This window comes from Scyliorhinus torazame, chromosome 2 (assembly GCF_047496885.1).
Source record: "Scyliorhinus torazame isolate Kashiwa2021f chromosome 2, sScyTor2.1, whole genome shotgun sequence".
Classification (NCBI taxonomy): Eukaryota; Metazoa; Chordata; class Chondrichthyes; order Carcharhiniformes; family Scyliorhinidae; genus Scyliorhinus; species Scyliorhinus torazame.
This window is the reverse complement of record NC_092708.1, coordinates 358,977,272-358,995,477: the sequence shown is the minus strand read 5'-3', so window position 1 is coordinate 358,995,477 and position 18,206 is coordinate 358,977,272. Positions and strand designations below refer to the sequence as shown.

Sequence of the window (18,206 nt, the reverse complement as noted above, 5' to 3'; positions counted from 1 at the left end):
CACTCCCGATCGACAAACCGATGGAACCGCACCAGCACCGCCCGCGGAGGCTCGTTAGCCTTGGCCCTCCTCGCCAACACTCTCTGGGCCCCTTCCAGCTCCAGGGGCCCCTGGAAGGACCCCGCTCCCATCAGCGAGTTCAACATGGTGACCACATAGGCCCCCACGTCCGGCCCCTCCAGCCCCTGCGGGAGGCCCAGAATCCGCAGATTCTTCCACCTCGACCGATTCTCCATCTCCTCGAACCGCTCCTGCCATTTCCTGTGGAGCGTCTCGTGCGCCTCCACCTTTACCACCAGGCCTAAGATCTCGTCCTCATTGTCAGAGATCTTTTGTCGAGCCTCTCGGATCGCCATCCCCTGGGCCGTCTGTGCCTCCAGCAGCTTATCAATAGAAGCCTTCATCGGCTCTAGCAGGTCCGTTTTAATCTCTCTGAGGCAGCGCTGGATACCCTCCTGTTGCTTCTCCGCCCACTGCCTCCACGCTGCCTGCTCTCCGCCCGCTGCCATTTTGTCCTTCTTCCCTCCCTTCTTCTGGTCCACCACCACCTTTTTTGTCACCCCACTCCTAGTTAAAGCCATATACTGACGGGGAGCTATTACTAACTCCTTCCCACACCGGGAAACGTCGAAAAAGTGTCCTTGGGGGCCCTGAAATGAGCCCAAAAGTCTGTTTTTGCGGGAGCCGCCGAATGTGCGACTTAGCTCCGCATAGCCGCAACCGAAGTCTCGAGAGGGAATCCTTTTGGCAGTGTTCGCTTCACCAATCTGCCCCCAAAAGTCTATGGAAACTCCTGAAAAAGGTCTGAGAGTCCGTTCCAGACGGGAGCTGCCGAATGCGCGACCTACTCCTCCATGGCCGCCACCGGAAGCCTCATCCCCGCTTCTTCAATGGCCTTGGTAGATCTTTCCACAGTTGTTCTCTCTGCTGCTAGAATTCACCTTTAATAGAGGCCCTCAAGTCAGCTTGCAGCTTTAAGCTTGCCCTTCCCCCGCCTGCATGCTGGAAGAGGCCCCTCTCTCCCCTGCAGTTACAGCCAAATCTTTTACTGTTTCTGCTGGGTCTGGTAGCCAAAAGACATACCATTCCTGGGGGACACTGTCAGGGGAATGTTGTAGTCTTCGTCCCACACCGGGAAATGTCAAACAGATGCCGTGGGGGCCCTGTAAAAGAGCCCAAAAGTCCGTTCCAAGCGGGAGCTACCGAATATGTGACCTAGCTCTGCATAGCCGCACCTGGAAGTCACTTTAGAGGATTGTTAACAGCACAGCTATCCATTAAACATTTCTCCTGACCTTTATTTCCATAATGTCAATAGGTTGGGTCAACATCATATATTTTATCCCATTGTCCGTAGCCAATATTACCTCCACGTTTTGACTATGTAATATATTCCACCCTATTTTCCTGCTTGTTGATACTTTATACTCAAGCAGTACAGATGAAAATTGACTCTGTCATGTTATATTTTAAGTTTGCACACCACGGGCCGACGTGAAAAATGTTTTCATTTATCAGTGGGCCATTTGTGAATAAACCTTTAAGTTTCAGGGTGGAAGTTGATAATTATCCTCTGAATTCGCAAATTAGTGTTAAGTTCAATAAACCCAGAAATGTCAAAACCAAAGCTTTCTGATAATGACTATTCTATCATATTTTCCTCCAAAAATATTTGTTCCCTGCTTATTACATTTATATACAGAAAAGTAAACTGACCCTGTAAAGTGGATTAATCTTCCATGGATTTTGAGAAATGTATCAGAACTGAATTCCAGATAATAATGAAGACCAGTCTTATATTCCAGCAAATATCAGGAAGAATAACAACCCATTTTGTGCCCGGTTCAGACTTATCTCATGCTTAAAAGTTCAAATGGCGAATAAGGGGATGGATCAAGGAGCCAGAAGCAGAGTGGGTGCGCGCGGAGGAGGCCTCCTGCAGGGGGACCTCCCTTCGGGCCCTCGCCACGGCGGCACTCCCATCCCCACCCAAAAAACACTCCAGCAGCCCGGTGGTGATGGCCACCCTCCAGTTCTGGAACCAACTACGGCAGCAATTTGGCCTGACCAAAATGTCGGGCAAAGCTCCCACCTGCAACAACCAGGTTCACACCAGCGCTGACTGACGCCACCTTCAAAAGGTGGGGACAGGACAGAAGGACACTGACAGTCAGGGACCTATACACAGACGGCAGGATCGCAACACTGGGCGAACTGGCAGAGAAATTCCAGCTAGCCAGGGGGAACGAGCTAAGGTACCTGCAACTGAAAAACTTCCTACGAAAGGAGACAGGGACATACCCACAACCACCACGACAGACATTACTGGAAGAGTTACTGGATGCAAGCATACTAGATAAAGGAAACTGTAGCGACATGTATGACCGACTGGTAGAAGGGGCCGACACCGTACTGGACGCAACAAGAATGAAATGGGAGGAGGAGCTGGGGATCGAGATAGGGTGGGGACTCTGGAGCGAAGCACTGCATAGGGTCAACTCCACCTCCACGTGCGCAAGGCTCAGCCTGACGCAACTAAAAGTGGTACATAGAGCCCACTTAACAAGAACCCGTATGAGTAGGTTCTTCCCGGAGGTGGAGGACAGATGTGAGCGGTGCCAAGGAGGCCCGGCCAACCACGCCCACATGTTCTGGTCTTGCCCCAGACTTGGGGAGTACTGGACTGCCTTCTTCGAGGCAATGTCCAAGGTGGTGGGGGTGAGGGTGGAGCCATGCCCGAAAGTGGTGGTCTTCGGGGTTTCAGACCAGCCAGATCTATCCCTGGGGAGGAGGGTGGACACCCTTGCCTTTGCCTCCCTGATCACCCGACGTAGAATCCTGTTCGGCTGGCGGTCAGCAGCACCACCCAAAGCTGCAGACTGGCTGTCCGACCTCTCGGAATCTCTCCAAATGGAGAAAATCAAATTCGCTATCTGAGGGTCAGACGACGGCTTCCACAGAACGTGGGAGCCATTCACCCAACTGTTCAGGACCTGTTTGTGGCCAACAAACAAGCAGAAGAATAGCCAGGTAGCCAAGAATCAGGGGAAAGTAGCCAAAGCATGAGAGGGAGAGATAGTCCGGGAGAGGGGGGGGGGGAGCACAGCTAAATCTAAGAGGAAGGAAAGGTGAACCACGGGGGGAGGGGGGGGAGCGGAGGGGGAAGAGGGAAGAGACAGAGAACAATAGAGGAGAGCCAGGGAGGTGGGGGGGATGCTGGGAAACGTTAACAAACTTGACATCCACAGGAACAGAGAAAAAGGAGAATACAGGCAGAAGACGGGAGGGCCGGCTGAAGTGGAGGTGAGCACGAGACGACAACGGCAGTGAAATCCATCTGGGAGAAGCAAGGGACAACACCAGCACCAGACCCATTCGAGTATTGCCCTCTGTAATTGTCTCTCCGGCACCCAAATGTATATCTACACCCCCCACCCCAGTCTCCGCTGCCCCCCCCCCCCAACAGATGCCTACTTATATGTGTAAATAATTGATTTTGTATTTCTCTCGTGGTGTTACCTTTTTTTTCAATTCCCTTTGTGATTTGTGTGTGTGCCCTTCTCTTCTATATATATATATCATATCCTGTGTACGTAATGGCAAATATACTTTGTTCAAAAAGCCAATAAAACACATTTATTGAAAAAAAGTTGTCATGTGAGAGTACCTTTAAGAAATGGATGTTTAAGCAATGTACCTTTAAGGAATGGAGTTGATCATATTACTGAAGTGATGTCACAGGGGGGGAGCTGAGTTTACTTCTGCTTTTGGTTTCAGTTTGAAAAAACAACTTGTGTGTGTCTGTGTGTTTCCAGAGAGCTGCAGGAACAAAAGCAAGGTGCTGGAGCTGAAGTCAACCAAGCTGGTATATCTCTGCCATCAAACAGAAAATATATATATTCTGTGACCTGGTGTGTTACTGTTTTGAAGGTTTGAAGCCTTTTGGATGTTTGAAGGAACATTTTGAGGAATTATTTCCTTTTGTATTATTTTCGGGGTTATCTTTGAAGTAAGGGGTGTTAAGAGACCAATGTTTATTTAATAGGTTAATTTGAGTTCATGGAATAAACATTGTTTTGTTTTAAAAACCACGTGTCCATAATTGTAGTATCATACCTGGGGAACAAGCCGTGTGCTTCAAAAGCAGCAATCCATTAAAGGGAGAGGTTGGTTGAACTCCATGATTCATTTTTGGGGTTCTGAAAACACCTCGCCCATAACAAAGTTCAAATGGAATCCCTTACTACCTGTTACGTATTTCTTAGTCTTTTTGAACTATTTCCCTCTCCTTGGAGTGCAGTCTAAGTTTTATTTATGAACCTTCGTTGAGTGACCTGGGGTGCGATTCAGCGGACATAAAACATAGTCCGCTTTCGGGCGTGTTTGGTGGGGTATTTCTTGGCGGCTGCAGGACCTAGACTCAGTCCGCTAGTGAGTCTTGGGGAGTTTCCCCTCCTCGACGGTACACTTCAGCAGATGTCCGCCTCTGGCGAGCGACAGGCTCCTCAAAGATTGGTACGCCATTTTGATCAGCTGCCCTCATCTCTGCACCTAACTTTTCTGGACCCCTTCCTTCCACCACCCCCCCCCCCCCAATCTTTTCATGGTCCCTGGAACCCCCACCCGTCACCTGCCCACTAATGGGCATGACCCCCCCCACCCCGGTCAGACCCATGGAAGTGCCAGCCTGGCACCTGGGCATCTTGGTACTGCCAGCTTGATACCATGGCAGTGCCACCTGGACAGTGTCCAGAATAGCAATGCCAGGCTGGCAGTGCCAAGGTGCCTGAGTGCCGGGGGAATACCAAGGTACCACCTTGGTCACCCGGGGGTCTCTAATGACCAACCCCCCCAGAGTTGCCATGACACCTCATGACATTTGTGGAAACCAGTTCTAAACGGTGCCCGGTTACAGTCTCGCAGGCATGGCCGTTGACTCCCGAGCGCCGCTGCATCCAGGTATTTAAATGAGCTTAATGGTTCATTTAGATATACTGATCTGGATCACATCCAAATCGCACCGGGCTGAGTGAGTCACCCGGCACAAAGCCGATTTGGGGTTCTCGCCGAATTCTCCCGTTGCACCTGGCGTCGCGTCAGGCACAACGCGGTGGCTGAATCTCACCTCATGGGCTGGATTCTCCGTCGGCGGGATGCTCTGTTTCGACGGCAGCGCACCCACACCCGTGGATTTCCCCACGGCGCGGGGGTGCCCACAATGGGGAAAGCCCATTGGCCCGCTGCCGGGACGGAGAATCTCCCTGCTGTAGGGGGCAAGCCGCACCAGAAAACGGGTGCGGCGGGAGGGAGAATCCCGCTCCATGTCTTTCAAAGAAGAATGTTTTCAGTGCACCAGCAATTGCTGATGGACGAGCTGAGGTTTTGATGCCCATCATTTCCACGTGTCAGCAGAAGAGTAAAAAACATTCTGCAATCATTTTGTGCAGTGTGTTGCCTTAGCAACTGGTGATCCTGCAAAGTCGGGCGCCATGAATATCAATATTGGTCATTGGGTAGATTCAGTTATTAGTGGGTGGAAGATTTTGGCCAGCTTGTTGAACTTGACTGTTGATACAATGAAATCGGAAGCTCTCATCAATTAGCATCTCCTGAAGAGCTCTGACATCAGGCTGGCATGAGAGTACAAAACAACAACAACAAATGAAAAACACCAGCTTCCTTTTATATAGCGCTTTCAACATAGGAAAGCCTCCTTCGACACATCACGAGAGTGTTATCAAACTATATTTCACACTGAGGAAATATTATGACAAATGACCACAATCTTCGTCAAAGAGTCATGATTTAATGAGTGTCTTAAAAGACAGGTAGAGAACTGGAGAGGTGTTGGAATGGAATTCCAGAATTTAGGGCCTTGCCAATGAAAAACACGCCAACCAACACAGCCGCCAACAGTGGAGCCATCAAAATTGGGGAGACCAGATATCTCGGGTTTCCCTTTTGTCAGTATCATCTCCTCCATCTTGCTTGAGGCTGTCCAATGGTGTTGCTATGTGCTGTCCCCACTGCAGAATAAATATATGCAGCAATTCAGCTCGGAACACGCACATGAAACAAATCACCTGCACTGTGTTGAGGGAAGCCATCAGAAATGATTGGCATCATTGCTTCAGGACTCCCATTGTTTGCAGTCAAGGCTCTTGTTAACTTGTGGATCTGATTGTATTGTAATTCAGCTGGTGTGTGTGCAGTTCTCGGAGGAGTCAAGCATCCCTGAGTGGCCATCCTTTCACTTTCTACGCTGTCCCTGTGTACATGATGCTAGTGTTCACACCCAAGATGAATGACATGGAAGCCCTTACTGTCCCTGAAAGATTTGGGCTCATCTGAAGGAGCTGGCAAAACAAGATGGGAGTTCATTGAATCCCTACATTGCAGAAGCTGGCCATTCAGCCCACCGAGTCTGCACACGCCTTCTGAAAGAACACCTAGGCCCAATCCCCCACCCTATCCCTGTAACCCCACCTAGCATCAATTTTAGCATAGCCTATTCACCTAATCTGCACATCTTTGGACTGTGGGAGGAAACCAGAGCATCCGGAGGAAACCCACGCAGACACGGGGAGACAGTGCAAACTCCACACAGACAGTCACCCGAGGCAATCGAATCAGGGTCCCTGGCGCTGTGATACAGCAGTGCTAACCACTGTGCCACCGTGCCACCCCATTAGTTATTGGTAGCAAGTTGGACTCGCCTTTTAGGTGGGAGTTGGTCATTCCTCCTGATGTAGATCTCCCTCTTTGACAGTTCTGACTGCTGTCAGGGCTCTCGTGAGTGAGGCCGGTCCGAAGGGTTAGCTCTTGTTCTTCTTCTTCACTCTTCCACTGACACGGAGAGAGTTTGGGGACTTTGCTTCTGCTTGTCTCTTGGTGCCTGGGAGGGGTGTTGGATGGTGAGCCTCATTGTCATGGACACTCAGAAATGGACCTATGTTGGTTTTGGGTGGTAATGATTGTGGGGAGGGGGTTGGGGGGGGAGGGCGTCCCGCAGTTCCGGGGGGGTGGTGGGGTAGGCGGATTGGTCCTCCCTCTCAGTGCGTTCTCCAGTCTGGGGGTCACTCTGACAGCCCTCCCGTCCTGGAATGGGTTTCCCCCTGTTTTACAATTGGGGCCAGTTTATATTCCTTTTGGCTCTTGGCCCCACGATATCCTGTAGGCCGCTTGAGGGCGGTACTGGTGCTGTTGGTCTGGTATCTGCTTTATCCTTTGATCCGGGGCTGGGAGATGGGATTACAGAGGTTTGGATCCTTGCTCTTGGCTCTCGTTCTTGTTCTCTTTTTACTTCTTCTATGTAAGACCCCAGGCTGAGTATGACGGTTATTCTACCATCTCACGGGCCACACGCTCTGTTACTCTACCGTCTGCAAAAATTTAAATGACCTTCCTGTCAGCTGGATCTCGAAACTGCACAAAGTACTCTAATGGAGGCCTAATTAAAAGGTTTTATATAAACCCATATGTAGCTAAGTGCTAAAATTTCACAACCCAAGTCTTGCCAGTATAATTAAATCATTACATTACTAGAAAGGCGCATCATTGCAAAATTGATTTGTGGAAATTACTATAACAATTAATTGACATTGATAAAGAAATACCTAACCATATATATTATTAATTTGTAGATGAAGGCAGGATCTGCATGAGAAAAAAGCATTAGATGGACCAAATGATTCCAGAATTGATTTAATAGATGTAGGTTGTACTTAGGAATGGAGCTGATCTGTCACTTACAATGAAATGTGCTGGAGTTTAATTTTCACCTCGAGCACAAGAGAGGACTTAACAAAAAGAAGTGGGAAACTTGCCACTATCCCACCCACCTCAGGTTTTAATAGACGTGGGTCAAGGGAGAGCAACCAATCTGTTCTCAATAGGAGACCCTGACACCAAAACATTATGCAAAAAGGTGCATGCCTCCATTTGAACTAATACTTTACTTTTAATTTCTGCATGGCAGGTCTCAGGAAACCCAGCAGCTGAAAGGAGGGGAGAAAGGCTAGATCCAGGATGAAGTGCCTTTCATCCACGGCTTGTGGGCCAAGAACCATTTTCCCCAGCAGTTTCTGTTTTTAGTTGAATGTTTGGGAGATATTTTGCTGGTAATTTATATCATGGTGTTCGGTTACTATCGGACAGTGCTGGGCAACCTATGGCCCAGGGGTCACATGTTCCCCACCAGGGTTCTGTATGCAACGTGAGACATTTTATTGACCGTTGCCTATGCACAGGGCTGCCACATTCTGCTGATTTCCATCCACAGAGTTTTTTTCCTACCGGTACGACTGTAGTGATGTGCACATGGACAAGCGAAGTGAGGTGCTTGCTGAGTGCTCACAAACTGCTCACGACTGTGAGAGCTGTGCACTCCCTCTGCATCGGACGTGTAAATATTTCCTTTGTTTTTGCCATTTGAAGTTGATGGCAGCTCTCTGAATATGTGAATGATTAAGCATTTTCCACAACTCGTTCTGAAAGACTGGCGTGTATCTAATCATAACTCCAGGGAGCTAGAGTGCCCCTCTTTAAAGTTGCGGGCATAGACTGTGTCTCCCGATTGAAACTTCCACCCTGGTACCTAATGGTCATGGCACCGTTTTTGTGCTTCTTGCTGCACCTCCACTTTCCCAACCAGATTGGGGAATATCAGGCTTAACCACGTCCTAAGGCCACGGCCCATCAGCGGTTCAGGTGCTGCGACCTCAGACATCACGTGTGGCATTAAAAAGGAATCACGGCAGTCGCTTGTCTATGGAGCCTGTGGCCTGCTTCTTATGTCTCTTTTGAATGTCGGGGCTGCTCTTTCCGCCATGAGGGATGGTGTGGGGCGGTTTTGATGTGTCAGATGCCATTCCATGTAGCGAATGTGGCAAACTACACGCTCATGAATGGCATCCCATTATCCGTCACCAAGGCTTCAGGGATCCCATCAGTTATTCAACGGTGACCCTTGATGTGGTTGAGGCCATTTTATAAACGTCAAGCCCCTACTTTCAGTGGCCGTCCACAATAATGAGGAATATGGATCGCATGAAAGGCCCTGCGAGGTTGTTGTGCAGTCTTATCCATGGACGTAGTGGACATTCGTAGGACTGAAGGCAGGCTGCTTGTAGAAGATTTTGGTGCTTCTGACATGCTGGACAACTGCGACTCACTCTATGTCTTCAACACTGTGGAGAAGGAGGCCATTCTGCCCATCGGGTCCGCACCGATCCTCAAAAGACCACCGTACCTAGGCCCAATCCCCCACCCTATTCCTGAAACTCCACCCTAAGGGGCAATTTAGCATGGGCATTCCATCTGACCTGCACATCTTTAGACATTGGGCGGAAACTGGAGCACCTGGAGGAAACCCACTTAAACACGGGGAGAGTGTGCAAACTCCACGCAGACAGTAACCCGAGGTCGGAATCGGACCCAGGTCCTTGGCGCTGTGAGGCAGCAGTGCTAACCACTGTGCCACGTGCTGCCACTTCTATATGAACTTATATATTCACAACTTACTATGAGATGTTTGCATGGATCAAGGAACATAGCTAACAAACTTGACTAGATTCCTTATATGGGCTGTTTCACCCGAAGCAGCCACAACAAGGCACATTCAGCAACAATGTTCCTGATCAGCAGTCCTCGGGCAGATGCTCTTGTGGCAAAGATACCAGCCTGTAACAAGACAAAGATAAGTGAACTACGTATACATGAAGACCCAAGGACGGTCGATACAGGGGGTCTGGAAGATGTCATAAGGCCATGAATAAACCCTCTAAGTGTCCATGAGATGATCACACAGTTCCTTGCTGTCCATTAACCAATTTTGTTGGTTCTAAAGGTCAATCTATGTAATCTATAATCATTATGATTGGATTGTGTCCAGCCGAGATGGGCTGAGGAACTGTTTGAAATGGTATAAAGATCAATGATTTTCTTTGTTCAGTGGAGAGGTATCTGGATTTCCCAATAGCCTACTTCCTGACGGTGTAATACAATAAACTGTTTGATATATGGAGCAGACCCGAGTGTCGAGTGATTCTTTTGGATTCTTTCCTGCTAACAACGTCATATAAATGTCCAGTGCCATCTGGAAAATTTGTCGCCAATCAAAACGGAGGATTCACAATCTGTCACATCCCAGCAGATTGGGTCCCGGTCCATCTGCCATGACCAAGGGAAGACTGATCGATTACTGTCCATGTGTCACCGGAGTCACGATAGACCCTACAATGCTCAGCGGTGTGCCGCTATAGATTGTCAACCTTGCCTTGGTGTCTCGCAATGTCAGCAGTAAGATCCCTGCACAAAACCAGCGAAAAGTCTGTTAGTCTACAATGGAGACAGCAGATCCCATGTCCATCTCCATCACCAAAGGAAGCCCGTTCACTTGAACGGTGACCCTGATTGATGCCACCTTCAGGGTCTTGATGCAGTTCAACAGTCTTCTCCTGGAGGAGCCACATGCAAGGCTCTGGCTCATGGTGATCTTGGCGGCTGCCTTGGGTGGCATTCTCTTCACCAGTTCTGGCGGCTCTGACCACACATGTGGCAATGTGGCTGATCCTACCCTTTGTTCTCAGAGGAGGTATCCCACAGGTCTGGAGTGACTCCTGACTACTGGGCCCGGCTGCCTCTCGGGAGGCGATCTGGTCAGCCCGGCACTGCTCCCCGCTGCTGTTGGAGTCCGATATGGAGAGCGGGCCAAGCTATGGACTCCATAGTCCATGGACCCCTGAAGATCCTCTGCATTTCATGGGATAGTGACAACTCAATGGTCTGTTTCAAATCTAACATGGGCTCCACCAACAGCTTCCTTTTTGTGGCCGTGTTATTTATTCCGCAAACAAGCCCATCCCTTAACATCTCCGAGAGAGACATATCAGACCCTCAGTGCTCCACCAGCTGCCTAAGGCGGGTCAAAAAGTCAGTGGCTGACTCACCCAGTGACCACACAGCCATGTTGAACCTATAACATTGCATTATAACGGAAGGTATTTGGTCAAAATGTTCAGCCAACACTGCAACCAACTCTTCGAATGATTTGGAGTCCAGTGCAGCTGGGTAAATAAGAGTCTTTATAATTCCAAAAGTCAGGGCCCCGCAGGTCATCAGGAAGACCACTCTTTCATGGTCTTCCCCCAGATACTGTTGGCCTGAAGGAACGTTCTGCGTATTAGCTCCAATCTTCCATGCCCATGCCGAAGGCTCTAGTTTACCAAATAGCAGCATATTCAAACTTTCTATCCTCACGTTCATGCACGGAAGTCACCCGGGGTGGCTGGGTGTTTCAACAAGCGAGCTCGGAATCTCCTTTGTCCTCATCGCCAATTTAATGACCAAGGAAGCCAACAGTAGGAAGCAAAAGATTTATTTCACTATTTAAAAAAATAAATTTAGAGTACCCAATTATATATTTTTCCAATTAAGGGGCAATTTAGCGTGGCCAATCCACCTAACCTGCACATCTTTGGGTTGTGGGGGTGAAACCCACGCAGACATGGGGAGAATGTGCAAACTCCACACGGACAGTGACCCAGGGCCGAGATTCAAACTCAGGTCCTCAGCGCCGCAGTCCCAGTGCTAATCACTGCGCCACATGCCGCCCTGATTTATTTCACTATTAACAATAATCTGCCCGTGGCAGTAACTATGCATAATCACAGTCCCCGTTGGGACAAACAACATGGCAGCCCCTGCTCGGGCCGGCTTTTATGTTTGGTTCTAACGAGCCCCAGCTGGGTAGCCTCTGCCCCTACCTGGGAAGCTCGAACTCCAGGAGCCTCACACAGAGATCGGTAAAGGTTTCTCTGTGGGCCGCGTGAGGGTTATGACAGGGACAAAAAGGTACCCAGTCCATCCAAACAGCAGGCTTAATCTCTAATCCAAATCAGGCATTGTATGAATACCTTTATTGAAGGTGACCATAGCATGGCTCTGCTGAAGCCTCTTTCATCCTCTATGGGTTTGAGATGTCAGGTTGTTGGAGTGGCTTCTTCGGCACCTCTAATCAGTAAGGGAGCACCTCAGCTACAAAGCTGGAACAGAAAAAGCTGGCTGACAGAACATAGAACATACAGTGCAGAAGGAGGCCATTCGGCCCATCGAGTCTGCACCGACCCACTTAAACCCTCACTTCCACCCTATCCCCGTAACCCAATAGCCCCTCCTAACCTTTTTTGGTCACTAAGGGCAATTTATCGCGGCCAATCCACCTAACCTGCACGTCTTTGGACTGTGGGAGGAAACCGGAGCACCCGGAGGAAACCCACGCAGACACGGGGAGAACGTGCAGACTCCGCACAGACAGTGACACAGCGGGGAATCGAACCTGGGACCCTGGCGCTGTGAAGCCACAGTGCTATCCACTTGTGCTACCGTGATGTAGATGAAGCACTCTGGCATAACGGTGGCTTTCTGGCTGAGAATGGGAGGTAGGCCGAGGGAGGTGCACTATAGTTGGCCAATCTAAATTGACTGTCCACAGGAAGGAGGGTTGCAGAATAGAGACTGTGCTCAATGCTGCCTTTTTGGTGGCATTACTCAGATTGGGAAGGAGAAGAAGGTCCTGTTGCTGTCTACCAAAACTCAAAGAGAAGGCTTAGCCTAGGAGGAGCCCCAGGAAGAACCAATGGTTGAGGAGGTCAGACCTATCTCACGGAGGTGACTGGCATGAGTGTGGTGTCGGCAAGGGGACTGAGCGTAATTGTCCTGCCCCTTAGTGTCATGCCACTGATTGGAAAGACCGTTACAAGCAGTGACATAGAAAACAGGGTCAGCAATCAGCATTGAAGCTGTAATTTTCAAGGATAATGATGCTGTCATCTCTGGGAAGATCAGCAGCCAAAGCTGTGTGTAAGTGCTATGGGAAGCGAAAGGCAGCTCACCAGAGCAAACCCTGTGCCAACTGCGCACGAAGCAGTCGTGGCTATTTGAATAAGACGCTTTGTGTGGCCACAGAGATATCCATATGATTGTGGAAACCATAATGGCTGCAGGACCTGTGTTTTCACACAAACACAAAGACAGCTCAGTGTTGATAAACAACAGGCATGATCTTTTTAAATGTCAGAGAAGGCTTGAGAGGCTGAATGGCCTACTCCTTACTTTGTACCTCTGTTCTGAACCTGTAATCCCTTTGATTGGACCTGCAGGCTCAAAAATACGTCCCCCATTCTTAGTTGATTGTTAGTTGCAGAAGCAGCGAATTAGGATACCACCTTCCAGAAGATGACCCCAGTGGATGCCTTGCCGACTGAGTGGGGCGAGGAACCTGAAATGCCCTACCTTGTGATTATTTATTAAAAGACATAAGATTCTGTCCATTGCTAGGTTAGCAAGTGTTGATGTCCAAAGGGACCTGGGTGTCCTTGTCGATGAGTCTTACAAGCTAGCATGCAGGTGCAGCAAGCAATTTGGAAGGACATTGGTGTCCAGGATTCTCCGGCCGTTGGGATTCTCCCGCTGGCGGCGCACCCCCAGCGGCATGGGGTGGCTTCAGTGGGAAATCCAGTTGACAAGTGGCGGGAAGAGAGAATCCTGCTGCCAGCGAATGGCGCTGCCAAGAAACACACGGCTGGCGAACCGGTGAATCCACCCCGTTATGTTGGCCATTATCGCTCGGGGATTTTAGTACTGGAGTAAAGATGTCTTGCCGCAATTGTCTAGAGCCTTGGTGAGACTGCACCTGGAGCATTGTGTGCAGGTTTGATCTCCTTAGACATAGGGGGAGTACAATGGAGGTTTATCAGACTATGGTGGGATTATTTTATGAGGAGAGATTGAGTAAATTGGGCCTGTATTCTCTAACGCTACAAAGCATGAGAGGTAATTTGGTTGCAACTTCTAAAATTCCTACAGGGCCTGACAGAGAGCTGTAGATGGGATGTTTCCCCTGGCTGGTGAGTCCAGAACCAGGGATCTCATTCTCAGAATAAGCGACAGGTCATTGAAGACTGAGGCGGTGTGGAATTCTCTGTCCCAGAGGGTTGCGGAAGCTCTATCATCGAGAATGCTCAAGACAGAAATCCATAGTCTTCTGTGGCAACAAGGGATAGATGAATAATGGGGAAAAATTGGCGTTGAGGTATTTGATCAGCCATGATCTGTTTGAATGCTGGAGCAGGCTCGAAGGGCTGAATGATCTACTCCTGCTCCTGTTTTCCATATTCCGATTGTTTTGACAGATGTGGAAACACATTTATTTTCACCGGATCTTGTGAATTACCATTCGGTTCATCATGTGATGATATGCCAGCAAGCAATATCTCAGATGGATGGTGTGTGATGTCTAACCAGTAGGTGGCGGTGCAGACACATCATGCATTCTCAAGACAGTGGTCAGGTGACCAGGGGCTCCACTACAACTGGGGGCACACCCGGCCATCACCAGATGGTTGTAGGAGATGGTAGTAAGACATACAGGTGAACAGTCATACTCGGTGTAGTTCCAGAGGAGTACCAAGAAACACCATGATAACTTGCTCTGTAACAGATCGCTATCTTACCACGTGTGATTCAATAAAGATCCTGGTTTTGACAAGTCCAGTTATTTGGTGGATTTCTTTCCAAGACATAGAAGACCAAACACAACAAACCAGTTCTATTTATCTCTCACATCTAATGGCTGAGCAGGGGGCAGAGGGAATACCAGTACTGCCAAGAGATTAGATTGGATTTGTTTATTGTCACGTGTACCGAGGTACAGTGAAAAGTATTTTTCTGCGAGCAGCTCAAACAGATCATTTCGTCCCTGAAAATAAAATAAAATAAAATAAAAAGAAAATACATAATAGGGCAACATAAGTTCCACAATGTACATAGACACAGGCATCTGGTGAAACATACAGGACTGTAGTATTAATCAGGTCAGTTCATAAGAGGGTCGTTTAGGAGTCTGGTAATAGCGGGGAAGAAGCTGTTTTTGAATCTGTTTGTGCGTGTCCTCAGACTTTTGTATCTCCTGCCCGATGAAAGAAGTTGAAAGACTGAGTAAGCTGGGTGAGAGGGGTCTTTGATTATGCTGCCCGCTTTCCCCAGGCAGCGGGAGGTGTAGATGGTGTCAATGGATGGGAGGCAGGTTCGTGTGATGGACTGGGCGGTGTTCACGACTCTCTGAAATTTCTTGCAGTCCTGGGCCGAGCAGTTGCCATGAAAGGCTGTGGTGCAGCCAGATAGGATGCTTTCTATAGTGCACCTGTAAAAGTTGGGAAGAGTCAGTGTGGAAATGCCAAATTTCCTTAGTTTCCTGAGGAAGTATAGGTGCTGTTGTGCTTTCTTGGTAGTAGCGTCGACATGGGTGGACCAGGACAGATGTTTGGTGATGTGCACACCTAGGAATTTGGAGCTGTTAACCATTGGCATAGACCTTCTCTTTTGAAAAGGCTATGCAACTTAATGGCCTCTGGCAGAAGGCTGCAAATTTAGTAGTCAATTGCAACATGTTTAACTCGCTCAAGTCCATCCCAGCAATTCTTTTGGCACTGTGGCAAAATTATTCCTGCCCAAATGAACTTGGGTTGCAATATTCAAACTGACTGAAATCTAATTGCTTGAATGTTCAGAGAATTGAATGATGCTTTAGAAAGTAGGCCTCATACTGTTGTCAAAGGAATTCTAAACAAATGGTCCGTTGATGTATAGGTCACTGTGGTGCGGGTGCTTTGTTATGGAGCATCTCCCAGTACTTACAAGCTAACACTTTTTATAAGCCTAGTTTGTCATATCCTAATGCAGGAGTAACCCGATGACCTTCAGAAAGGACATATTTTATTGATTATGGTGGCAGAGCTTTGAAGCAATTTTATGGCACCATCTCCTTCTTATTCTGCACACTGCAAGATATGAGAGCGCATCTGACGAGCCACAAAACATTACAGAAACAGTGGCAGCAATTCTGGTGACATTAGTACAATGTTACAGAAATGTATTTTGAGGGCTGCAGCAACATCTCTTCCTTAACGGTGCAAATCATTCAGCTGAAACGTGTCGGGTGTATTTCCTCTTTTCAAGGGAAATTGTCTATTTTTGTCCTTAATTTACAAACAATTTAAAATGGGAACATTTCAAGGCCGAGCACTCTCTCTTCTCACTAGCAGGTCATTTAATATTGGGGGAAACCAGCATCACCATTTTATTTTGGGAGGATGGCTATCAGGCCATCTCTCTCTCTGTAACTCCCCTTTCTCCTCTGATCTTCAGAGTCGCGCCTCAGTAAAGGATAATTTTAAAAAGCAGCAGAAGTTAATAAGCTTTTCAAAGACTAAAGGGTGTATAACATGGTTGGCTTTGTCCAAGCTAACTTGAAAAGGTTTACTTCCGCATGTTGCATTTAGTGAAAAGTCTGTATAAAAATGGGCTTGGGTTCAGATGAAAATGAGCAGTCTGGATTTATTTTCTCGAGGGTTTATTTGATTTCCTCTGTTATTAATTTATGCTGTGCTCACAGTGCTGAGGCTTACAAATAAATACAAGTTGAGAAATGATCACCAGACCTCAGACGAGGGGCAAGGTCGAGAGGGTGGGACCTTCATGTGTAACCTCAGCCGGTACGGAAGTGAACCCACACTGTTCGCCTCACTCTACATCATACTGTTAGCCTCACTCTACATCACACTGTTAGCCTCACTCTATATTACGGGATTCTCCGGCGGCGGCATCCTCCGTTTCTCTGGCAGTGCACCCACGGCCGTAGGTTTCCCGGCGGAATGGGCGTGGCCACAATGGGAGACGGATAAATATCGAATATTCATCCATCCTTCTGCAAATTCAACATTGGCATCATCCGCTTATTTTCACTGGTTTACTTCGGGTTGTGAAGCAAGTTCTACGGGAAAGAGTTTGTAAGGGAAAGCCAGAAGCATCTTTTTTATCTCTCATTTATTATTTTTTCAATAGCTTTTCCACCTGACAGTCAGCCTAGTTGCTAGGCACCAGCTGTCTGACAGGAAAGCAGCAGAGCAGTACATGCCACGTAAGCAGGAGATTGTGTGGTGGCCACTCAAGAGGGTACGGGCAGGGGTTTGGGGGAGGCTGGAGACCCCGGAGTCTTATCGCAGTTATCCTCTTGTGCCTGGAGATGGCACTCACGCTCCTCTTGGACCACAAGCAGCGCTGTAAACGTTCATGGATCTGACCCTTCGGCCCTCCATTTTGCTGCCAGGTTTCTCAAATCCGATCTTCACCCGCTGAAATCGAGGCATGCAGGCTTAAAAGATGCCAGTGACTGACCCACCTCTTGAGAGCTGACTGGTTGTTCAGTCCCTTAACATCTTCCAGTTCTGATGAATGGTCATCTTCCTGACATGTTAACTCTGTTTCTTTCTCCACCGATGTTGCCAGACCTGCTGCATTTTTCCAGCATATTCAGTTTTTATTTCAAATTATCAGGTTCTGCAAAGCTTGCCTTTTCTCCCCCGTAAATCTACAGTGCCTCCCTATTGCCATACATGCACCCATCCCGCCATGACAACTCCCATCCTTTCCTCAGGTCCTGGTGTCGTTATATTCCCTTGCCTGTCCAAGCATCTGAGTGTAGTCTGAAAGTGTGACTAAAAGCTCAACCCTTTTTTTAATGTACTGCTCTGCATTGCTCATTTCCAGTTATTCTTCCTTCTTAACATGACCAGCATTTATTCAGACTTCCGCTCGCTGTGTATTACTGAACTCTGCACTTCTATCTGTCCTGAGAATTGTGCTACAAAATATAGTTTCCTTTCACTTCCATGTACCACTGAACAAGCACTCATAACCCCCAGACGGGGGCTGGTTTAGCTCAGTGGGCTAGACAGCTGGTGGGATTCTCTGTCCCGCCAGCAGTAGGATTCTCCATTTGCGCAGCCAGCCAATGGAGTGTGGTAATGAAATGAAATGAAAAGCACTTATTGTCACAAGTAGGCTTCAAATGAAGTTACTGTGAAAAGCCCCTAGTCGCCACATTCTGGCACCTTTTCGGGGAGGCTGTTACGGGACTGTTGTACATGTTAGAGGATGTGTGGTAAGACCCTGTACTACAGGTGCGGTGGCAGTCCCTGCCTGCTGGCTCCGCCCAGTAGACGGAGTACAAATATGTGTGCTCCCTACACAGCAGCCATTTCGCCAGCTGCTGTAGGAGGCCACACATCTTAGAGTAATAAAGCCGCAGTTGTATTCAACTCTCGTCTTTGTGCAATTGATCGTGCATCAATTCATTACTCTAAGAT

At 48.4% G+C, this 18,206-nt stretch overlaps 1 protein-coding gene across 1 annotated transcript in view; it reads left to right on the top strand.

The window, feature by feature from the left end:
- Positions 1 to 17,124, top strand: part of LOC140407602 (serine/threonine-protein phosphatase 2A 56 kDa regulatory subunit epsilon isoform-like) — a 221,226-nt gene extending 204,102 nt beyond the window's left edge. Inside the window, exon 3 of the mRNA XM_072494961.1 lies at positions 16,903 to 17,124. Coding sequence (XP_072351062.1) covers positions 16,903 to 17,124 — 222 coding nt within the window. The remainder of the gene's footprint in view (positions 1 to 16,902) is intronic.
- Positions 17,125 to 18,206: the final 1,082 nt, after the last annotated feature.